Source organism: Anser cygnoides, chromosome 2, assembly GCF_040182565.1.
Source record: "Anser cygnoides isolate HZ-2024a breed goose chromosome 2, Taihu_goose_T2T_genome, whole genome shotgun sequence".
Lineage (NCBI taxonomy): Eukaryota > Metazoa > Chordata > Aves > Anseriformes > Anatidae > Anser > Anser cygnoides.
This window is the reverse complement of record NC_089874.1, coordinates 83112085-83135129: the sequence shown is the minus strand read 5'-3', so window position 1 is coordinate 83135129 and position 23045 is coordinate 83112085. Positions and strand designations below refer to the sequence as shown.

Below are 23045 nucleotides of genomic sequence, written 5' to 3'. Positions count from 1 at the left end.
CTGACAGAAAACACCATCAGGCTATGAGCGTTATTCGATGTTATTATTATTATTAACGAAGGCGAGCTGTTGCTGTAGCCAGAGGCTGAGCATGGTTCTGGCACGCCTGTAGCTCTAAGTGAGGCAAACAGCCCTTACAGGGGTGTGGTTTTTGTAATTATTTTTTGAGGCAGTCTGTGGAAGAATGCATTGATGTGAAATTCAGAGATGACGAAGACTTAAGCCTGGGGAGGTGTAAGAAACAAGGGGGGTGGCTAGCTTTGCTTGGGAGGGTCTGCCTCTAGCTGCAATGCAGGGACCTAATCAAAGGCTAAACAGGCTAATTATAGCAAGGTGGAAGTGCAGACCACATCTGAATCGGGATGTGGTCATGAGGGTGAGGACTGGGCCTCACGTTTGCATGCACTGCAGTGAGGGAAAGGGGGATGACAATGCCACGGCTGATAGTGGCTGGGGGACAGAGTTACCTTGATGGCCTAATCTGAGTGCTAACCAGGGTTGCTCTGTCAACACGAGGCATTGTGTGCTCCCCTAGGCACTGTCATAGCTGTCATTTTGGGGTAGGAGAAGCAAAAGGAGAAGCATTGCTTCAGGCCATGGGGTGTGTGGTCTGATAGAGAAGGAGTCCAGGTCCTGGTATCCCTCCAACTGCAGCAGGAGTATCAGGTTTTACCCCGAGCTGGCAAACCGCTATCTGCTGCTCTGCAGGGAAGGGAGTAATGCTGACTAGGGTGAGCAGAGTCTGCCAAAGAAGAGGATGGTTTGGGATTTGTTGTGTCTAATAAAGAAGAGGAAGGGGTGGTCAGCTTTAAAAGTTACTTTAGGTGTTCTTGATCTCATCACCAGGACACCTGTGGCAGCTACTGCCTCAGTACCTTCTTCATTAACCTCCACAAAAGCTTTGTGAATAACTTTTGAGATGAAGAGGTCCTTCTTCACTGACATCCCTGTGAAATCAGCCTGAACTGGATCAAAAGCGTTTCGTATGCCCATGCTGCTCAAAGTGGATTTAAGATCATAATTTTCTTCCAGCTTCAACTTGGGCAGGTACAGTTCTACTTCAGCTTTCATCATATTGTCTGAGTTGGACCATTCAGCCAGTTTCTCATAGGTCAGCTCTCTTTCCACCTGCAACGAAAGGAAGAAAATAGTCATAATGCAAAGGACAAAGAGAAAACATGCACACCAGAGTATAACACTTGTCAAGATGTAAAACAAAGTCCAGCTACCAGCTGGATACGCAGCTGGGATGTTTTCCATATTCTTAGGACGTGATCCTGCAAAGTGCTGAGTGACTTACAGTCTTGTCTATTTCCTTAAAGGTGGTAAGGTGTAGCCGTGAACCCTCAGAATAGTTCCTTATTTTTTGTGGATGCGAGAAGTATTGCTTTTTTGCGATGTCATAATGATATTAATAGGCCTTCAGTATATGTGTATATGAAAGATATTTCTCTTAGTGGTAAGTAAGTAGGATGCATAGGACCTTGGGTACAAATAAAAATGTTTGCTCTGATCTATTTAGAGTCTGAAACTGATCCTGGCATGATCATGAGTGGCTGCTGATACCTTGTGGGTCAGGATAGGACAGTCAGTGCTTAGTTTGAGAATCCTCACCACAAAAGTATCAGATGCAAATCCAGACTGCAAGTGACATAAAATGATTAATGCAGCTTTCAGAAGAAGATTAATTCTAGGGCATGATGTTTCAGATTTGTTTTTTCCTTCCTTGTTCTGCTATTCTGGCAATAGAAAAGAGGACACAAAATAGGCTAAGACAGTAGTGTGGACAGACTTTCTTAGGTGTATCAAGTAGAATATTATGTTTGCATCATTAACAAATGCCATGAATCCTAGGCTGAGAAATCATTGTATTATAGCTTATGAAACAAATTATGCACACAGCAAATCCCTTTCTGCCATAATTTTGAAGCTCATTCTTCCTCACTATTTTCATCTGTTTCCATTAATGTCTCATAGTGTATGTGATGCAACAGTATGTAAATTTTACCAGCTCCAGACCAGTCGTGTTGTCACTGATGTCATCTGGTAGGAGAATGAACATGCTGACTTCATTTTCCACATATGGCAGCTCAATGATTTGGAATTTCATGGTTGTTTCATGAAGGATCAAAAATGTATCTCTCAGAAACATCATCTGTACTGGCTTAGTCCTGGTCTGTGAAACAATTAAGACATAAAAAATAAGTAGTACTTCTTCATTCCTTAGAAGTAATGAAGATTAGTTGCTTCTTTGAACTGAAAGCAAAGATTTGTAAACAAGTGTAAGACTCAGCAACGTTTGAATATTTTTCCAGTACCGTTTCCTTCAGACAGTATCCCATATGGCCCTGTTCCAAAATCAATGGAATCTTTGAAGAAAAATCCATATAGACACATATGCTATCTACCTGCTAACTTAATTACATGTAATGTATTTCTCACTCTAAAAGCAAGGAGTGAGCTTTGATAAGCAAATAATTACTCTGTATTTCAGGTTTCCTCACAGACTGTACATTGTTGGAGTGAATGTGTTGTGTGAGGGTTGAAATGTTGACTTTCTTTCCTTGGATACCATCAACTCTTTTGCATACTCCCAAGCAGTACTGATTTTCTTGATTTGCCTCTGAACCATATTTTCCGTGACCTGTGCTGGCTTTTCCTCAAACCACAGAGGGTTTGATTACCAAATGGAATAAAATTACCCAGCAATTTTCTGCATTCCCAAGCTGTGTTCATGTTCACAGACCTTTACTGATATATCCACTCTCTCCTTTCCATTGTTACACAAGTGCAAAAGTTCATCTGTTTGCAGGCTTTGCTATCAGATACGCTGTGAATTAAACCCTCTCTGTGTGCTGTGTACCATGAGTAATCCTAAAACCACATGTGTAGTGTAGTAGCTGTCAGATACACAGCCACAGTATCGACGCAATTGCTTCAAATCACCCGGTATACAAAAGATGTTTGCATGCTTAATCTATGTCAAACAAGGTATGTGTTTCGATTGACAAATCCTTTTGCTCACCTTTGACATAAAAATACTCATGCAGTGAGCTACTGTGAATTGTCAGTGCATGAATGTTTAAATAGTTAGCTCAATCATATCCTCAGCGTATACCGAACACATCATCCACACGCACTTGGCTAAAATGTTGAACCCTCATGAAAATTCCACATGAGGTTTTGCGCAACCGCAAGGGTACATTAGGAAAGAGCAGTTGGTTCAGATAGCTTGAACTCAGATTATAGACTATCTGTCTCAAAAGCATAAAAGAGACCTAGGTGTCTAAACACTGCTCTCAGAAGTAGCTCAGTCCCTTTTGAAAATGGCACCTCAATACTTAGAGAAATTTCTTCTTATGCTTAAGTTACTTAACCATAGTGTTTTGGTAGGAAGGAGCTACTAATTAGAGAGAAAATCTTATTCTCGTGCATCTGTGTAAATAAGATAATTCTGTCTTCTTTTCACAATTGCTCTTCTCACTGAGTTTATACCATGTGCCTATCTACAGGTAGTGTTGCAGAAATGCAGATGAAATATTTAGAGGTTTCTCACTCTTCTGTAATAGATAAATTGAAGGAATTTACCTTGCTTAACCTGAATGGTGTCTCAGAAGTATCTTTTTCCAGAAATCTCTTTTCCCAGTTTCCTTTGAAATAAATGGCGTTTACTAAGACCAGGACAGTGTGAGAATCAAGAGATCCTGCAGGCAGCAGATTCTGGATCTTCCCTTCAAAATCAGAGAAATAAGACTGTTATTTCAGTATGACAGTGTGAATTACCAATTTTAGTTGTGCTTTCTCTGTGCCTGTGTATCTAGCAAAAGTGTTTGCATCTGGGAGATTTTTTCCTGTACCTTCTTCATAGTATACATATGGTTAAAAGTATCTCTATTTTTTTAATATATTTGCTGCAGTTTTGATAGTAGATGACATTTGAAATTGGTTAAAGCTTGGACATTCTGGGAAGCTGGTTAAATGCAGTTTGAAACATTCAGAAGGAAAGCCTTCTTTAATCAGGGTGGAGCCATTCAGTATCTACTTCTGCCTCCAATGAACAGAAATAATTCAGAGGAGGCCACGACTGGAAGGATCAAAGGAAAGACCTTGTGAAGAGCAGCAGTTAGGTTTGGAGGGAGCCACTCTTCAAGCCATTTAACTGCACTTTGCTTGTCACCGCCCCTGAGTTTCCATCTCTTGTGGATCCCTGGCTGCAGGAGAAATACAAGTGGAAATGCAAATGATTTGGAAATGGGAGAAGAAAAAGGCATTAGAGTGGTACTTAACTTACTTTCTGTTTCATTTTCAACCCAGGAATTGATCTGTGCTCTGGCTTGTTCCGCAGCTGTCTTAAAGTTTACAGCTTGTGGTTTTACTTTGTAATACCTTGTAATGAGTTCCAAGAATTTCTGAAAGATAAAATTGGAAAATGAATGCTTATGTAGTTAAATTTAAGCTACAAAAGTGGTAGAAATAATCACTTCAACAGTTATACAATCTGCTAATACACAATTGGTGAAAATATAATTAATTTGAAATTAGATAACCCTTAAAATAAGGTCTGATACATTCTGTGCTAAATATTAAGTGAGGACTGATCAAAATTCAGTGCTTCTGTCTCATGGAGAGTGATACGTCATGTTTTTGTACTTGAAATTCAAAATCGAAATTTGTAGTTTTGAAATATCACGTGAAATAAACATTTTTCACCTTTTTTGTCATTGTTATTTCTCAGAATGACCTTTTCATATCATTGAAGTATTTTCTGCTGTGTGATGTAGAGTTCAGTACAAGAGGGAAGAATAGCCTCACAAAGTTGAAATAACATTTTTAGATTTACTTCAGAGTCAAGGAACCCGCCAAGAGTTTGTGAGGACAATAGAGGGTCAGGCATAAAAGGAATGGCATGGTAGGATAACACTGTGGCAGAAAACTAGAATCGACTTTTACATTGCTGTGAGACAGTTCTGTGAGACAGTTCAGGGAGATTCCCAGCAGGAAATTCTCTAATTAGTCTTAAAGGGTAGATACATGAGATTGTGGAGAAAATGAGCAATAAGCATTCAGCAGGACTTACTTAATTTAATGACTGAGTAATTGCTAATTACTCAGGAGATGGAAGCAAACTCCAAGATCAAAGAACAGTAATCTCATTTAAAACCACCTTCCAAGAAACTGGATGATGATTAATACAATGTCACTTCTTAAAAGGATGTCAAAGATACGGGGAACTACAAACTCATGAGCCCACAGGGCACATGAATAAATAGGTTTAGCGGGCATGTGGATAAGCATGATGTATTGGAGCAGCATTTTGTAATAGGAAGTCCTACATTACAAATCTGTTGGAGTTTTTTTGAAGGTGTCAGGAAGCCTGTGGGTAAGAAGGTTAAGCCATTACAGCCTATTTGGATTACCAAAAGGGCATTTCAGAAGAATTCCCACCAAAGGCTTTTGAAGAAGCTGAGTATCCGTGGGACTACAGAGAAAGATCTCGTCCATTTAAAAGAACGGAAACCAACAGGAGGAGGAAATAGTGTTCATGGTAAATGGATATTACTATTGGAGTTCTGCAGGGATAAGTGATGAGATTTGTGCTAAAATATTTAATTTATAGAACATAGATCTAAATATTTACATTACAATATACACATAGAAACATCTGTAAATAATCCAGTGGAGGGTAGTATATAGAGCATGATTACACTTCAGGAATGAGGTGTTGAGGCTATAATGGACAGTCGTGTGAAAAATACCTGCCCGGTAACGGTCAAAAAGGCAAATATAATTTGAAGGGTTAGAAAGAAAGAAGTTAAGTAATAAAAGGATGAACATTAATTGCCACTCTGTAAAGCCATGGTGTGCCTATGGTTTGAATTCTCTGTGCAGCTCTGGCCTCCCCATCTCAGAAATGCTGGAGTATAAGTACCACCGACAAGGGGAACAAGGATGACCAGGGATACAGAGAAGCTTCCTTTAGAGGAAAAACAAACCAACAGTGATGCTAACAAGTAGCAGGCTGAAAAGACACAAGGAGCTTCCTACACTTCAGCTGTGGAAGTCCTGGTGCTAAAGTCTGCAGTAGGTTTAAAAGGCAAGTCTGCAAATTCATGAACAAACAGCTCTCCAAGGTCTGTTAAATAGATGTGGCCTCTGGTTTGGGAAGTCCCTGAGCTGCAGATCGCTTGGTGACCAGAGTGGATTCCGGAGAAGCATCACTATGCAGCAAGCCATGTACCTCCTAAGCTTTTGCCCACTGGTGGAGACAGGTGGACCTCTTGTCCAGGTAAGACTAGCACAGTATGGCTGTCCTCACATTCTCACTAAAACCGCAGTGCTATCATTTGGAAAATTTTGATCACCTCTATTATCAATAGCTTTTAAACTCAGAATATTTTTAAGCAAAAACGTTCAACTCACAGGCAGTAACGGGTAGGTCTCTTCCTCAAACAGTTGGTTGGCGCTTTTCAGCGAGTAGGTGTTTCTGGGCTTGTTGATGGCAGACAGGAGCTCTTTGAAGCCTGCATGGATGTCTTCAGCTGCCTCATGCTCAGGACCCTTGGAAAGAGATATCAATTAGTATGGAAATATTTTTTCTCTCTGGAGGTTTGCACCTTCTGTGGTCATTTGAAAAGCCTCAGGTCATTTTAATTTAAAAGGAATGCCAAGAGCTAGAGCTCTTTTTTGTTTGAGTATCTAGCATATTTGCGGCACTACGTACAACTGGACAAATTGTTTCTGTCTGTAGGGTGAAGATTTGATTCTGCAAAGGTGCCTAGGCCAGTGGGGTCATCCGCTGATGGTGCAGCCAGGAGGTTGGATCATCTCTTTTCAGTCATAGCCTGGCCTAATTTTGAGTATCACTAGGACCATTAAGGCAGCCTTGCAACTTTTGAGCTTTTTGAGCTTTTGACAATGGGCATCTATGCAATTGGTGCATGGTGGCTTAACATTAGGTTGGTGAGGCAGCATTCCTCGCTTTAGTCTTTTTTCACTCGTGCTGAGACATGGACTTCTAGGAAGGACACATGGAAAAGCACTTGGTGGTCAGAGGATAGAAGAGGTTGAGTTTTGCAAAGGAATGGGGACAGACTGAAGAGGTAATGGAGAGAGATGTCTGGAGAACCACATCAGGCAGACCTTGCTACAACTTAGAAATTCAGTGAATTACTAAAATGAATGCAGATATAATGATTTATCTTGAGGATTCATCCTGAGCCATCTAAAAGGAGAATTATATTTATTTCTCTGAGTCTTTTGTTGTAATACATGCCATTTCTCCATTCTTTGGTCTCCCCAAAGAAGGCCTTGTTGTCTCAGAAGAACTTTCTTCTCTTCCAGTCTGGTTAAAATGAAGAACCTGTGACAATGACAAATTTTCATAAAGACAGCTTGTTTTAAGAAGCTAAGCGTGCTCAAGTGTATGTAATTGTATTAGTCTTCTACTTAGGAAAATTCACCGGTCATGCACAATGTTAGTTAATCTACTGAAGTTAATGAGGACAAGACCTTACTCTCAATTTATACTCTATAATTATTTCATAATTATATCTATTTTAGTTATACTTACTGCTTAATAACAGAGCACTATCATGGCTCAGACATGAATTTATTTGGAACAATGGTCAATTCATGCTTAGTTATGTGGAATTTATTTTCAGATCCTGACTAATCAGAACAAACAGCATAGTGCAGTTCAGAGTCTTACTGCTGGGATGCCAATGTAAAACTCTAAAGTTAATGTATGTACCTAAATGCATATAGCCTAAAACAGTACAAGACCAACAAGTTCTGTAAAAGTGATCATGAGATCATTTTTTCACTTCTAGTGTGTCTCCATTATGCATGGGAGGAAAATTACCTGATTTATGGACTAACCATGTTACAAGCAAAGATATTTGTACTGCTCCTGTGCAGTCAGGCTTGGAATCAGGAGAGCTCACTGATTTGGGTGTGCAGAATGAGAACACAGATATACCACTTTCAGAAACAACTGGGGTCTAGAAGCAGTGATAGTATCTCTGGCTCTCCCTTCTCTAGAGTGTTGCATATTAATTGCATATTAATTTTGTTAATAAAGATGTCTTTATTACTACTTGAGCACAACGTCAGGTGAATTATTCTCTTCAATGGCAATTTAAATGGAAGGCAGAGTTCCCAACAAGACTGCAGTAGTCTCTAATGTCAATAACTTCCCTCTGGCAACTGTTAAGTGTAAGCTAAATGTAGGGGTAGTAGAGCAGGGAGCTCTTGGAAATAAACTGGAAGAACAGTGACCTGCAGGAATGAGATTATTTCTTGTACCCAACACAATGACAAATCACTGTTTTCCCCATGTTGCTCCTTTCTGTTCCACATAGGCAGGTGGGTAATGCGATTTGTGTGGCAACCAGCTTTAATACTGCTAATTTCACAGCCTACCTTAGCCATCTGTGCTGCAGTGTCACCTTTTGCACCCAGATAGACCATGGCGAGAGCAGTTGCAATACTCCAAGGAGCAAAGAAAATGTTCTGGCCTTTGGAAGTTTCATTCAGCTTTTTGTAAAGGTCCAGAGCAAAGCTGTTGGTTGATGCTGAGAGAGACTCCATCGATACAGCCTGAGGTAAATGATTGGCAGGCAGAGGTGATGACTGCTTCTTCACAATTTAAACAAAACAAAACATCAAGCAAACACAAAGCTCCTAGTGGGAGATTGCCTGCACCCGCTCAAATGCAGTGTTGGGATGTCCCTGTTAATTGTCAAAATACTGCATAGATACCAAGTACAGTCAGATAGTAGGATTTTTTTTAAGACCTGCATTATTTCTCCCTTCCCCATCGCTCCTAAGTATTTATAGTCTTGTTTCAACCCTTTTACTTAGTCATCATCAGATAAGCACTATTTTAGCTAGGAATGTTTTCACAAACTAAAATAATAAAAAATGAAAGCATTTGCTTAAGTTTCATATAATTATTCTTTGGTTCTGAGGTTGTGAAACAGAAGCATTTCCCACTGTGCTTCTTTGAGCTCTTCTCCTTATTTCTTTAAACTTCCTTAAATATTATTTTCCACCGAAAGAAGCATAGTGAACTCATGCAATTCCTTACTTGTATTTAAAAGGCTTCTAGAGATCTGTACATTGCTACATGTTCTTTGTGGAGATAGATCTACATTTGGTACCTGTAGCTGGATTTGTTAATTACTGTTTTTCAAGTAAACTCTTGTATCTTACAACCCCAGAAATTCAGAAATTTCCATTGCCTTCAACAGTATGAGGACTGCTCATACCAAAGACAGTGCATGGTTGCATCAGGTGAAAGACTAAGCAGTAGATCAACAAAAACAATGGAACATTTTAATCCATCTTCACCCACAATTTACATGCTTAAATCAAAACCAGCAGTCCATAAGACAGTTGCCATGCAGTGTTAGAGATACCTAGAGCCTCCAGGATCCTCGAATTTGGATTTCAAAGTTTCCCAAGGCTCCAAAACAGCTTCCAACATTCTCAGGAGTGCTTCAGAGGTGAACACCCTGCAGTGTAGCTCATACGTAAGCATGTTTAGGACCAGGTATCTCTTACTGCTGTGCCTGGAGGAGCTGATCAGCTAGATACTCTAGCTGATATCTAGGAGCAAGAGCAGATCTAGGGAACAGGGCTGAGATGAATGTTTTTGCCTGAAGAATTTCAAACCAATCTCTGCTGTTTCCAGAGTGTGCCTGAACTGAATCTGCACGCAGCAATCAGACATTTCTCAGGCTTGAGAGAGAAAACAAGTGCAGGTTTGTGCGAAGTTCATCAATCTACTAGACGATTTGGTCATCCGGGAAAGAAAAATTCTGGATGCCTGATCCAGTAGTTTTTTTTATACAAATGAAGCAGCGGTTTGAGCCAATGCACCCAATGCTGACTGTCCAAAATGCTGTGTTAGAGAGTCATGCTGTCATGTGTCTCTAGGAGCGCATTCTCTCCTGCAGTCTGTACTCACTCCTAAACCAACTCGTAGCCTGGTGATTAAGGTAGGCACCCTGCCTACTGTGAGGAAACTTTCTGCCCTCTCTGGCTGTACAGGTTTTGCACAGTCTGGGTTTGCATCCTGATCACTGCGCATTTTGCACAGTGTTTTCCAAAGAGCTGCAGTTTGTACTAAGAAATGAACAGCCCCTTCCCCTGCGTGACATTTATGCCATCATTTAACTGCTCAGTTCCAATGAATTTATACAAATTTTTAAGACTTCCAAAATAAAGCTGGTTATATAGATATGAATGTTTACCCTACCTGAAATCCTGCGAGAGAGGGAAGAGTTAAGATGTCTTCAGTCAGGATCTGTTGGTGGTATGTGAGGCAATGAATATTTTGGAAATGTAGAAATGGTTGCACCTCCCTTTTCTTCCCTACATCCTCCTCTTGTATTAATGTGCCTGTTCCCTCATTTATTCCCATTTCTTCTTTCCATCACCAGCTTGCAGAACTTAAAGAGAGGGAGAGAAGGAAGGTGAGGTTCAAAACCACTGCTAGTTGGTGTGCATCCTGAAACCTGAAGGCCAGTACACCTTTCTCCCAGTGGTGTCTAGCCTGCAAAACTATGGGAATTGCAGAAGAGAATAGAGCCACACTGCATTGACAAAGGACACGCTGAAATAATTTTACAGCTTCCTTTTCTTATTACTCTGCAAATTGGGAAATTAATAGAAACTAATCTAAAAGATTTGACTGAAAAGGAGCACTGAAGTAGGCTGTTATTGCTGTTGTCAAATGGCAAAATGTGACTTGTCAAATTTCAGAGGGGAAAGGTTTGAATACTCGTGTCTGTCAGGTCACATAAAACCCTTATTTTGTGATATTTTACACTTGTCCTCTTATGTCTCAGAAATCAGATCCTCAAGAAAGCTCAGAAGGTACTACCACAGTCACCTAAAATACATGATGAGATATAAGTGAACACTGGGCTCATTTGAACTGTTGGATGGTGCTTTAACAAAATGTGGCTCCTAGCAGAGGAGGTGAAGGTGCTTTAGATAACTACAGGCCCTGCACTATACCAAGCTCCTTATTCCTCTGTTACAAATGAAGGGAGTTTGGATCATCCACAAAAAACTGCTTGGAAGCTCTGCTTGTAATGACTTGTTTTACTGAAGCTGTTTGTATTGCAGTAGAGAGTGAAAACAGCAAAATGCGTAAAATCAGAGATCAGTAGAGACATACTACAAGGCAGTTATCTGTATGCAAATATTTTACTTTAACCAACATAATTAACAATTCCAGTTTTCCTCTGCTTATATCTGTGTGGCTTAGATTAACTGCATTGATCCATTTCCTTTGGAATCATTATTTATCTTTTCTGGTACACGTATGGTTACTTAGGAGTGCTCCCTGCCCACAAGTTTGACAAATGCACAACAAACTGATTACCAGCATGCGGTCAACCTATATGGAAAAATCATCAGTATAAAGAGTCCAAACACATATTTAGAACAAGAAATACATTTTTGTGTTTATATTCACTTTGAATCTGACTGATATGTATGCCATACAAGGTTTCAGGAGTGATATATGTGCCTCTCTTTTTTCATGTTTTGTTTCTAAGTGCCTGCATTTTTCATACCTGGAATATCCATCTTTTTTTCTTTCTTCCGAAATGTAGCAGACACTTATATTTAGTTATGTGCTTAAGAAATGTTCTTGCTACATATCTGAAATTGCTGTTACCTATTTTTTTTAGCTAAATGTATAGGAGAAGGAAAAAAAACAGTTAGTGATGATAATTACTGTACTGCACGCTGCAAAGATTGGCCAAAAATACAGGAAGATTAAGAAAGGTTGCCCAAATTGTGTAGACACTCTTTGTGGTATCCACTGCAAGATCCTGTTAAGTAAGAGAGAGTAGAGTTTCCAAGGGGAGCAAACACGTGAAGGAGAAGGTGCTCTTGGTTTTGCCATGCCACGTAGAGGAAATAGTGACTTGCTGCAAGCAATGGTGGAAACAGTGTTTTGTAGCATCAAAACTCCTGACCTGTTGTCTGTAAATACATTGGCCTCTGACAAATGGCCATAAGAAGTCTTCTGATAAAACTAGTCATTTTCCTCAGGCAATCCAATGAAGTGATTTTGGACTTTTTGAAGCCATTTTTCATCCCCAGCTTGCTCAATGTGGATGTGAGTTTGCATCTTTCTACCTGTAGTTGGTTTACTCAGTAGTCTGTGTGGACTCTTTGGGCATTTTTTTTGACAATCAGTTCTCTTGTGGTTGCATCTGTTTTAAAAGTAGCACAATTTAAAAACAGTCCTAGACTAAGTCTGGTTATGTGTTTGTTTGTTTGTTTGGTTTTTTATCTGTGGAAAATCCCATTCAACTGGTGGAGATACTCAAAACCCAACTGGACACAGTCCTGACCCCACCTGAGCAGGAGAGTTGGACCAGATGACCTCAGGTGGTCACTTCTAGCTTGAATGATTCTGTAAGGGTTAGCCTCAACTGACAGCCAGAGCCTGGTTACCATGAAAGCAGTACAGAGAGTCACAAAAAAAACTCTTCAACTCCCCTTTTCCCCTGTGTCCCAAGTACATTATGTTGGATGGTATGCTCTTTAGCAGCACCTCCCAAGCAAAGCTGAGGCTGGGACTAGCTCGATACCAAAGACAGTCTGTTTGACCCTTTGCACCTCTTACAAGCTCTCAATACTGTGCTGTAATTCCTCACAGATGCTCAGAGGTACTGCTTTTCAAACCTCTGCATTGTGGTATGAGTGAGGGGATGCGCAACATTTAGTATGAAAAGACCTTTTATTGGGTTTGGCACAGGACTCTTCCCATCTCTGTCTTTGGGCAACTTCTGCTGTTACACGGCATGACTCTGCAAACAGGGTAGACACAGTTTAGTCTTTCCCAGCAATTTTTTATTGTGAATACACACAGCATAGACCTTGGACTAATATGCTATAAGGCCAAGAATTAATATGCTTACCAACCCGATGAGCCTTTGCTGGCCAGGCATCACTCAATGGAGGGAGGGCTGGTCTTTATTGCTCCCTAGAAGATGCTGAGCCTTGATGGTGCTGGTTGTCGCCTTCCAATTATTTACTTTTTTTTTTTAATTGAGGTTTCAAAACCTCTTTGTGTTCGTGTTTCTCCTTTAAAATCCTTGCTGTGCTAACTATTCAATCCTGACAATAACTCCTCTGTTTGTGGTTTTACTTGACTTAGTTTGTGTGGCCATTACTTACAAGCTTTTTGACACCTTAATAATATGTTTCTTAATAAAGCTGAGTCAATAGCATGCAGCTGGGCTGCACCAAGGTAGGTTCTTGATGACAGACAGCTGAACCCTGTTCTGGGGGTTACAGGTAAGGGAGACACTGATTTTAGAAGCAGCACTTTGTACAGGGAAGATGATGCAGGTGTACTTTGCTGGGTGGAGGCATATTTCCAAACAGACTACCTTTTGTTGAGGTGGAGGGTGAGCTGTAATTATAGGTGGAATTTTGCTGAGAGTGTTTGTTTTTACAGTACTTTCCTCCTCAAGCCTTGTTGCTTGATATAATGTTCTCTGATATGTGGTTGCTTTGTACTATAATGGCTACAAAGCTTTGTGCAGTTCCTTATAAGCATAGGAAAGCACAGAAAGGGATATTTGGAAGCTGCTTTTCTGGGCTATAGGCTCAGGTCAGACTTCTTATTTCTAGTGTATTGTGACAGGCAGATGAGCCTTCTCGGTAGGTCCAAGGGAGGCAGATAGTGCGATAAGCTGTGGTCAGAAAGGGAAAAGGAATGCTTACCATGAAAGAAAATTCAGATGCCTTGAGTCTCTGAGCAAAAATTTGCTCACCAGAGTTTAATTTGATTTGTTGTGTCTAGTAAATGTCTAGAATAACATGCTGAATAACAGCATTTTCAGTGCTGTTTGATACCTAGAGGAAATAAGACACTGGTGTATCAGAGTGACCCAGCTTTATCTTTTGGGGTGATGTGGTGGTTGGTTTGGAACAGGATGGGTGGAAATGTATGTCAGCTGTGCATTGTAAAGGATGCTCTAAGAGAACCGGGTAAGTCAGTACCTTGAGTAGCACAAACACAACTCCGAGTTCATTTATTGATTAAATGCAGATCATGGCAAAATTATGAAGTAAAGCATCAATCAAATTCTCACTGGTGTTTCTCTCAGAACCAGAACTATCTTGGCTGAAATGCACTCTTAACTTACAAATCCTACATTTATCAATGCATCGTATCTGATATCAGGAAACTGTGCAGGCATTACCAAGAAAACAAGTATAATTACATTAAATTAAAAAGAGGAAGCAGATTTGAATTCTGGAGTTTTTTGATTGCATATAAATAAGAGGTAGCAAGAAGACATGTTGCTTGTAGTTTTCTTAGCCTTTATGCTTGTTGGAACTCTTAGCAACCTTATCCTTGAAAGTTTATGGAAATGAGGACATACTGCAAAATGAACAGAAGTGGGCAATTAAATGTTAAAGGCTGGACCGTTTTCCCTCACTGCCCCCTTTTTTCATGAAGCTGCAAGGGCAATATAGAGAATGCGTGTGATGTACCTGTGTGCATGCAGTGAGATGGGGAGATAAGGGGCATTTTGAGATGAATTTGGGTTTGTATTAAGTATTTAATTAACTTCCAACAATCTTTAAAATAGTGAAGATAAGGAAGCTATACTGTAATGCAAATGCAGGTTTCCCAGTAAGGAAAAGAGAGTATATAGATTTCTACATTATTTTTTTTCTCTTCCTTAGGGGATTTTTTCCTCTCTGAGAGGTCTAAAAGTATAGGCTGCATTTCCCTTGAAGTCAGCACCAGGCATGGGGCTAGATGATGGGCTGCGTGCAAAAAGCCTTTATGACTCCTCCTTACTCTTGAACAACAAAGCCAGAAAAGCAGGTTTGATGCAAGGGAGCAAAATTCAGCGTTCTGCTTTCTGTGAAAAGCTGTCTCATTAGCACAATGGAAAGCAACTGCAGAATGACAATCTTTGAGGCACAGTGTGGTCTCTGGGTGCTGCCTTACTTGGGGGTGTGTGGAAAGAAAAAGGACATATACGTTCAGTACCTATGGCTATATGGCTTAAGGCTGAGCTTTGAATGCTGCAGTTCACATGTTTCTTTTGATAAGTGAACTTTAGGTGATGTCTGGGAGCAAGGAATAACTCATTCTAAGGGGAGCAGAATCTGCCAAAAAAGAGGATGCTCTTGGATTTGTTGTGTCTGATGAAGAAGTGGAAAGGGTGATCAGCCCTGAATGTCAGAGGTTGGTCGATAAGTGCAGTTGTGTGTACGATAACTACAGCAGTAGCAGCAGCTGCCTCAGTGCCTTCCTCATCAACTGCAACAAAAGACTGGTGAATAACTCTGGAGATAGCCAAATCCTTCTTATCACCCATTCCACTGAAATCAGCGCTGTTGGTGAAGGCAGTGGGCATTCCCATACTGATCAGATTATCTCTGAGCTGGTATTTCTCCTCCAGTTTGAACTTAGGCAGGTGCAGATCCACAAGAGTTTTTGTCATCTTCTTTGAATCAGCCCATTCAGACAGCTTCTCATATGTCAGTTCTCTTTCTAGCTGTTGTTCAAGAAAGAGGAGAAATTTGATAATTGCAAGAGAAAAACAACTGATTATAAAATAATAAATTTTTCACCAATTGAATGAGTTAAACAGTTTTTAAGTGGCAAAGTTAACATTTAGGTGAAAGCACGAAATATAAATTGGTTTCACTGATGATCAGAGACAGGGTGTGAAGCAAACAAGAGACACAGCGTTGCAAGTTTTTAAGCGCCACCTCTGCCAAATTCATTGCAGAAGAAAGACAGGGCACCCAATGCCTGCAGCTGACATCCCCTGAGGTAGTTCTGTCCTCTCTTTTAATTCAGTCATCACGTGAAGGAAATTGCTGGGAGATTCCCAGCTGTGTGCCAAGTGGCTTGGTCCAGTTCCATACAGATGTCAAGAGGAGAATGAGATAGGTATTAAAGGAAATTAATTCAGCTATCGGGGGAGACCAAACTGCATGTCCCCAGAGGAGGAGATTTGGTCACTAGTCTGTCCTTTTTGTTTTAACGTCTGGGTGGTGATACAAAATGGATGTAGCATTTTTTTATTTTTTTTTACCTGTTCAAGACCTGTAGTACCATCTTTGATGTCATCGGGAAGTAGGATGAACATACTGAGTTCACGTTTCACATACGGTAGCTCAATCATTTTGAAGTTCATTGTTTCCATGATAAGAAGTGGAAATACATGTCTCATATACATCATCTTCACAGGCTTAGACTTGTTCTGTAAAATATTTATTTATCAGTTACAAATTATTCCTTGAAAAGAAGAATGAAGATGACTCAGCACAGTGGAGAGAGAGAAAACATTTGTAAGCAGCTTTTATAACAGCAACTTGTCATAATTTTTCCACAGCTCTTCTTGACTGGGCAATATTGTTGATCTTGGTGTTTGCCCCAGAGCATTTTTTGGGGGGCTGAGTTGACTGATTTTTCTCTTCACCCCAGAACATGCACAGCAGCCCACAGAAGGAGGAAGAGAGAAATGTCTGCAAGGATTAGGGGGACAGAGCAGGCATGGCATACAGCCATCCAACACTACAGCAGAGAAACAGCTACGGTTTGAGAGAGCAAGTATTGTGCAGTTTTTCTGTGCTCGCCTCTCTCTGGCAATAAGGGACTGGCTGATCATTCTTCATATCACAACCCTTAACAGAAGATAGTGCTCATTGCTGTGCCAAGGGGTTCATGGTGAGGGGAATTTCCACCCTGTTTTGCAAAAAGGCCTTATGTGACTCTAGTTAGTTTTTGGAAACTGCATAATCTATCTGGATCTACTTATCCTTTGCCTGAGCAGTGTCTTAATTTTGCATAAATGTTGGTGAGCTGACCACTGCCACATTTTGCTGTAACCAGCTTTTCAGAGAGTCTGTTTACTGCAGGGATACGTAAGGACTGATGAATGGAAATACTGCAGCAGGAGATGCTGTCACCAGGCTGTTCACTGCAAGGAAGGCAAAGAGGAGCTCACCTTGCTCAGTCGGAAGGGTTGCGTATTCGTTGATAGCGCTTTAAATTTCTCTTCCCATTCTGCCTTGAAGTAAATGGCATTTACCAGGATCAGCTTGGTGTAGCTTTGCACATCTTGTGAACTCAGCAAATTCTTGATTTTACCTTTTGAAATCAGAAAAGTCAGGTTTTATCCCACTGTAGCACGGTGAGGGCATTTTGTTTGTTTGTTTTTCCTTCAGTTCAGCTCCTTAGTGAAAAAGTCCATGCCTCAGTTCCCTACCCCCTAAATCGCTTCCCTGGCACAAATCAATGAGTCTGTTTGCTGTTTCCAAAGCTGCTCACTGCCTACTTCTTCCAGCTAGCTGACAGGGATCAGCTCCTACCAGCAAAAAATGCCACAGCTTCACAGTAAGCAGCTGGGAGCAGAAAGCCGTGTGCTGCCTCTGCCAGTGGGTTAGGCCAGGCACGAGGAGGCTCGCACCTTTGGGCAGTGCAGGAAAGTTCCTCCAGGCAGGCATCCATCCCCACCTGCCTTGGAGGAAGTTCCCCAAAGACCTCACTGAGGTCTGCATCAGGTATTTCGGGCTGTCCCAGTGCTGCTCTTGCTCTGCCCTCCCACTGCATCTCTGCTTGCTGCCCATTCAAGGGCACCTGCCCAAAGGGAGTGTCAGGCTGACTTATTAGCAGAGTAAAGATGTTGGGGTCAAGCTCAACTTACCCTCAGTTTCCTTTTCCACCCAGGTGTTGATTTCCTTCCTGGATTGTTCTGATGCTGTTTTGAAGTTAACCTTTTGTGGCTCTGCCTTGTAGTATTTCTTGCTGAGCTGTATGTATGTCTGGAAAATGGCAATAAAAACAAAAAAGAAAGAAGCTCTATAATGTACTGTATTTTTTCAGCCCCAAAAGGAAGTTGTTAGCTCTTGGACTTCATGTTAACTTCTTGTGCATAGAGGGCTGTGGGATCTAGCTTTTTGCCCTCTATTGGGCTGTGAGTTAACAGTTAAGAAATAAGGACAGAAAATTCCCTGCTCTTCTTCCCAGTTTAATTTCGAGAAGGGAGAAAGACTGCATATCCCATGGATGTGCTTATTTTAATGTCCCATTTACAATTGCATGTACTGCAAATCCTAATAATAAATTTCCTAATAATAAAGCCATACTGCATGAAAAGAAATCCTGCATTACTGTCAAAGGATCCTTATATACTGGGAGAATGCCAACTGGTATTTTCCAGTGAAGCCTATCACTGGAAGTCAGGGCTCTTTATTTGAAGTACTGGGGGACAGCTTCAAACCTGTTCTATTAATGACAAGTAAATACAATGAAAAACTTTTTTTTTTTTTTTCAGCTTTTCTTAATCCTCTCTGAGATAAAACTGTTCAACTTACAGGCAGCAATGGGTAGGTTTTTTCCAGATAGATACGATTGGCACTTCTCAGTGAGTAGGTGTTTCTGGGTTTATTCATGGCAGCCAGGAGCTCTTTGAAGCCAGCGTGGATATTTTCAGCTTGCTCATGCTCAGGGTCCTTGGAAAGAGAAACCATACATTTAACTATTACATTTTTAATGAAGTTTTCAAAGCATGCTAAGTGATGCATGTGGGGAGGGATTTGTGTTCCTCCCTCTTATATTTTCTCTCTCCAAATTTACCACCACTGCAGTTTGCAGGGCTCTGTTAATGACTGATTTACCATACAGCAAACCTTCCAAAATAGCCCAGTGACTTGTCCTTCTTTTGAGTCTGAGTGAAGAGAACTAAACTTGAACATGTTGTGAAGCGTGTTGGGTTTTGTACTTTAAATATAATGAGAGATACAGGTGAGAAATACTGGGCTGTTAAAGCTGTATCTGGACGTTTTGATTCTGGAGATTCTTTATCTTATCTATTATCTCTAATAGATACCATTCTTCTTCTTTTTGGTCTCCCCCGAGAAGGTCTGGCCACAGAAGATGACCCATCAGCTCCCGCAGCTTTAGTGAAATGAAGAACCTGCAAACAGTTTCCAAAGGTAAGAAACGGGCATGAAGGGACTTGCATGACCTAAAGCCTAATGGAGATAAAATGGTTGTCTTGTTTTACTCCTTACGATAATTCATTCTGCTTGTGTGACTAATCAAAGGGATGCTGAAGTTGTAGTATGTGTAAATCCCACAGAGTAACAAAGGACAGCACTGATCCCCTCCCAGAACATCAGTGTTCGTGCAGGCATGCCACAAAGCTGAACTCCCTTCCACAGCAGTTGCACTCAGCAATAGCAATGCATTTGTGTAAAGCCAGATGGTTTTCCCCAAACAGGAATGCTGGGCATTTCCCTGAGTCTGAACAGGAGTGCTGGGCAATGCTGAGCACCACAGCTTCATAGAGCAACCTACCTCTGCCATCTCTCTTGCTGTATTGCCTTTTGCACCCAGGAACGTCAGGGCCAGAGCAGATGATATACTCCAGGGGGAAAAGAAAATGTTTTTGTCCTTATTGGTCTCATTCAGCTTGTTGAAAAAATCAACTGTAAACTTGCCAACTGCTTCTGAGACCTGTTCCATTGCTACAATCTGGAAAGAGGCAACAGACAGAATTTTACTGTTTGAATGTTTAAAATGATGTATGCAATGCATGTTAGTGAGCAATGTTACATGTGCAACACAATGCATGGGCACCTACTAAAACTAATAGCCTAGTAATATGTTTCATCTTCCATGCAGATACTGTTTGCCACCTGTTAGGAGCAGAAATTTGTTAGGTTTTTGTTATTCAGCTAATATTTCTCTATAATTATAGATATGTCCTCTTTTACAGAGCTGCATTTTTCTTTGTGTTTCTTTCTGCCTTTGGTTTTCAAAATGGTACAGATTTTTAAACTGCATATTTTTGTTCCATTTCATTCTTAAATTATTTATCAAAGTAATGTTCTCAGGGGAATCTAAATATCTCTGTGGTTTTATTACATGGGTTCATAACACATCTAAGCTTCCTGCTACATCATTTTTGATCTATATAGAATTAAGAGCTGATACTGAGAATGTATTTATGCATAATTCTTAGGCTTATGGTATTTCCCTGTCTAGCTACCCATTTCAACTAGTACCATGTATGGCTAAGTTGTTATTTGCTTTTAGATTGCAGTATTTTATTCACAAAGTCTAACTGCCACCTCTTCTGTATGTTCTGACAAATTTATTTTCCTCAGAAACTGGCAGATTCCTTGAAGCTACAAGTATTCCAGGCTTTAAGATATTTGCCCAGTAGTACCTGCTTCATGTTTTCCAATCAAGAGACCAAAAAATGTTGTTGTTATTATTGTCATTATTATGTAAAGAAAGATTGATACCTACGGAATGGCACTGCAGAAATTGTGGGGTAATCTCTGAAGTCTACAGGTAATTATTGAGTGGTTGGTTACCAAACCACTACAGTTCTTCTGGCAGTCATTGTGAAGTCTATACCAAGTCTGTACCACAGAGTGATTTCCTTTGAGAACTTGGTCAAATAAGCATCAGGATGGAAATCTCTCTGCTTATCTCTAATGTACACTTCTCTGAGTCCCTGGCCTGAGAATGCACAGTGCTGTGCCATTGCAGAATGAAAATGGCCTTTACTTCACCTGACTCCTTTATTAAACTACAGATTTTAATTAAGACAGTTACTGCCCTGAGAAAATTTTCCTTCTCATGATTAATTCTACCCCCAACTAACCGTTTTCCTTAGCCTGACAAGTTAATTTTCTCTAAGGCTTGACATCTAGAAAAGCATAAGTCAAGAGAAACGATTGCAGTGTAACACTGGTATGTTACAATTTACTTATACAGTCATACAAGGTACAGACCACCTTTTAAAAGCATTGGAAAAGTTACTTAAATTGGTTTAAATATTTACCTGTGATCCCGTGAGAGAGAAGACTTAAGCCTTGTCCTCAGCCAGGTTCTGTGCCTGTGTGTTAAGCAATGAATAAATTTAGAAACATGGTATAGCTTGCACCTCCCTTTCCGTCTCCCCTACATCCAGGCTGTTCCCGCCTACCCAGAGCTGCTCTCTAATGAATCCCCAAAAGATCTCGTGCAGTTTTTCCTCCTTGTTGACCTTATCACTTTTTAGTTTTAGGCATTTCAAAGGGACAATGTGGATTATAATCTCAGTTTTGCTGTTCCACCACAGTAGTCTACTGACAGGATAGCAAACAGTTCGCCTACTCCAGTGGTCTTCTGATGTTTTGTAGACAACTGGTCTATTGTTTAAAATAAATGAATCTAGTAAAAAGGTTATGGAACCAGAATACATGGTTTTAGTTTCTGAATGTAAGAAAGTTATGTAAGTAATGTCAGTAATGTAAGGAAGTTATGGTAGGCCTGATTCACCTCTCCAGCCTTGCCCAGCTGTTACTCTTGGGTTTTGTATAAGGTATATCAGCATTAAGTGGCAAGAGATCAGTGACTGAATTAGACTCTGAGAGTCCAGCTTCAGAGTCAAGATCATTAGGAGCACAGGCAGAGGCAAAGCCATGAAAGAGGTAAGGCTGGACACCCCTGCTTCTTGTGTTGGCGAAGAAATCTTGTTGCATTCATGGCTGGAAAACACCTAAGAGAAACACTGCAAAACATGGAGCTAGTGCACAGTACTTTCATGTGCTTGAAGAACAAGGACTGAAACAACCCCAGTGGCAGGTCTCGAGCAAAGATGGAGTGAAAGAATACAAGAGGGGCAAACACGGCATAGTGGTCGTCGCTCTACTGTCCCAGAAGAGGGCTGCTGTTGGGTGGTGGGAGAAGAGGAAGGTGGTGGCAACATCTGTAAGAGTCTGGGGGACAGGGGAAGGGGAATGGAGGAAGGGAAGGAAACTGTACTGTGTGCTAAGCATTTTGCTGCAAGCCTGATTACAGGAACAGAATGGGTCAAGCCTTCTGAAAAGTAGAAGAAATCACTGTTGTGCAAGGCAATGAAGAAATGCCAGAAATTAAACAAGTGGTGGTTTTAGTATGATGAGCAGAGTCATCAAGAAATCAGGATAAGATAAAGGCTCACTGAATGGTTAGGTGGTGGGAAAGGCCGTGCTGGAGAGACTCCAAGTTCCAAAGAAGTATGCTGACAGCAAGCAAGCTAGCTCCCTCTGCTAGTCAAGACGCAAGAATGCCAGAGAGGACGAGAAATGGAGATGAGAAGGCAAAAGGGGTGTTGACAGCAGAGGAACAAGAGAGAGAATCACACAGGTTGGTTGACAAGGATTTCCAGAGGCCAACTCCCACTTGGAGCAGACCCATCAGTAGATAAGGTCACCCACAGTCCTTCCAAGGGTGGAGTTTCCCCAGCTTTCCTGGGCAACCTGCTCCAGTGCTGTGCTGCTCATCAGGGGAAAATGTTGTTCCTCAGCATGCAACTCACCCTCCAAGTTTTGTTGCCATTTGCCCTTGGTAAGGATCCAGCACCGCCAAGAGGACACTAACTCTGTTGTCTTTACAACCATGCCTAAAATAGAAAAGGTGACTGATATTTCTAATGACTTTAAAGGCCTGTGCCTGAGTTTGGATGCATGTTGTCAATGTTTTGTTTCTCCTTGGCCTCCCAAACATGACTTTTATATGTTCCCGAGGAACACCAGAAAGTGCTTGAGAGGCTTGTTCATGGAGACATGAAGCCATTCCATTAGGTGAAGCACAACATGTCAGAAATGACATACAGAGATCCTGTGACATGTCTCACAGCTGAGACAGAAGGCAGCACTTGTGAGGCTGGATGGGGATGGAATAAAGCACTTGCTTTACAATGCTGTCCCTGTGCTCCTTCCCATTTGTGAAGCAGAGCCAGAGGGGAGCCTGGCAGCAGTTGGTCACATGGAAGAAAACAGAAGGGACTCGCTGACAGCCAGCAGCCTCATCTCTGCCAGGAAAATGGGGTCCTGCCTTCCCAGGAAGGGATGTTTCTAGTGAGATGCTGTTGGTATGTGCAAGTGCTGTAAAGAGACCCAGTCCTTTCCTCTCTGTTCTAAATTCAGAGAGCTAGGAGCATCCTCTACAAATGTGCAAGACTGATTAGGATGCTCTCCTTTTTAGGAGAAAGAGC

At 41.0% G+C, this 23045-nt stretch overlaps 2 protein-coding genes across 2 annotated transcripts in view; both read right to left on the bottom strand.

Moving 5' to 3' along the window:
• The window catches only part of LOC106048984 (uncharacterized), a 30955-nt gene extending 9950 nt beyond the window's left edge, over window positions 1-21005 (bottom strand). Inside the window, exons 1-8 of the mRNA XM_013201118.3 lie at window positions 20868-21005; window positions 19370-19546; window positions 18900-18986; window positions 18385-18522; window positions 17715-17832; window positions 17016-17158; window positions 16101-16268; window positions 15155-15554 (exon numbers count right to left, since the gene is read on the bottom strand). Coding sequence (XP_013056572.2) covers window positions 15155-15554; window positions 16101-16268; window positions 17016-17158; window positions 17715-17832; window positions 18385-18522; window positions 18900-18986; window positions 19370-19537 — 1222 coding nt within the window. The 5' untranslated portion in view covers window positions 19538-19546; window positions 20868-21005. The remainder of the gene's footprint in view (window positions 1-15154; window positions 15555-16100; window positions 16269-17015; window positions 17159-17714; window positions 17833-18384; window positions 18523-18899; window positions 18987-19369; window positions 19547-20867) is intronic.
• LOC106048982 (heterochromatin-associated protein MENT-like) lies at window positions 30-10380 on the bottom strand. The gene is made up of 8 exons (XM_048076113.2): window positions 10262-10380; window positions 8422-8598; window positions 7274-7360; window positions 6421-6558; window positions 4292-4409; window positions 3589-3731; window positions 2009-2176; window positions 30-1128 (listed from the first exon to the last, which is right to left on the bottom strand). Exons 2-8 carry the CDS (start codon window positions 8587-8589, stop codon window positions 727-729), a joined length of 1224 nt encoding a protein of 407 aa, XP_047932070.2. The 5' UTR covers window positions 8590-8598; window positions 10262-10380; the 3' UTR covers window positions 30-726.
• Window positions 21006-23045: the final 2040 nt, after the last annotated feature.

Excerpts from the sequence above, each read along its gene's own strand:
- LOC106048982 (XM_048076113.2), bottom strand. The coding sequence starts at position 8,589 with ATGGAGTCTCTCTCAGCATCAACCAACAGCTTTGCTCTGGACCTTTAC. Across the intron at positions 7,361-8,421 it reads CTGCAGCACAGATGGCTAAG|GTTCTTCATTTTAACCAGAC; the intron begins GTAGGCTGTGAA and ends TCATTGTCACAG. Across the intron at positions 6,559-7,273 it reads GACCAAAGAATGGAGAAATG|GGTCCTGAGCATGAGGCAGC; the intron begins GCATGTATTACA and ends TCTCTTTCCAAG.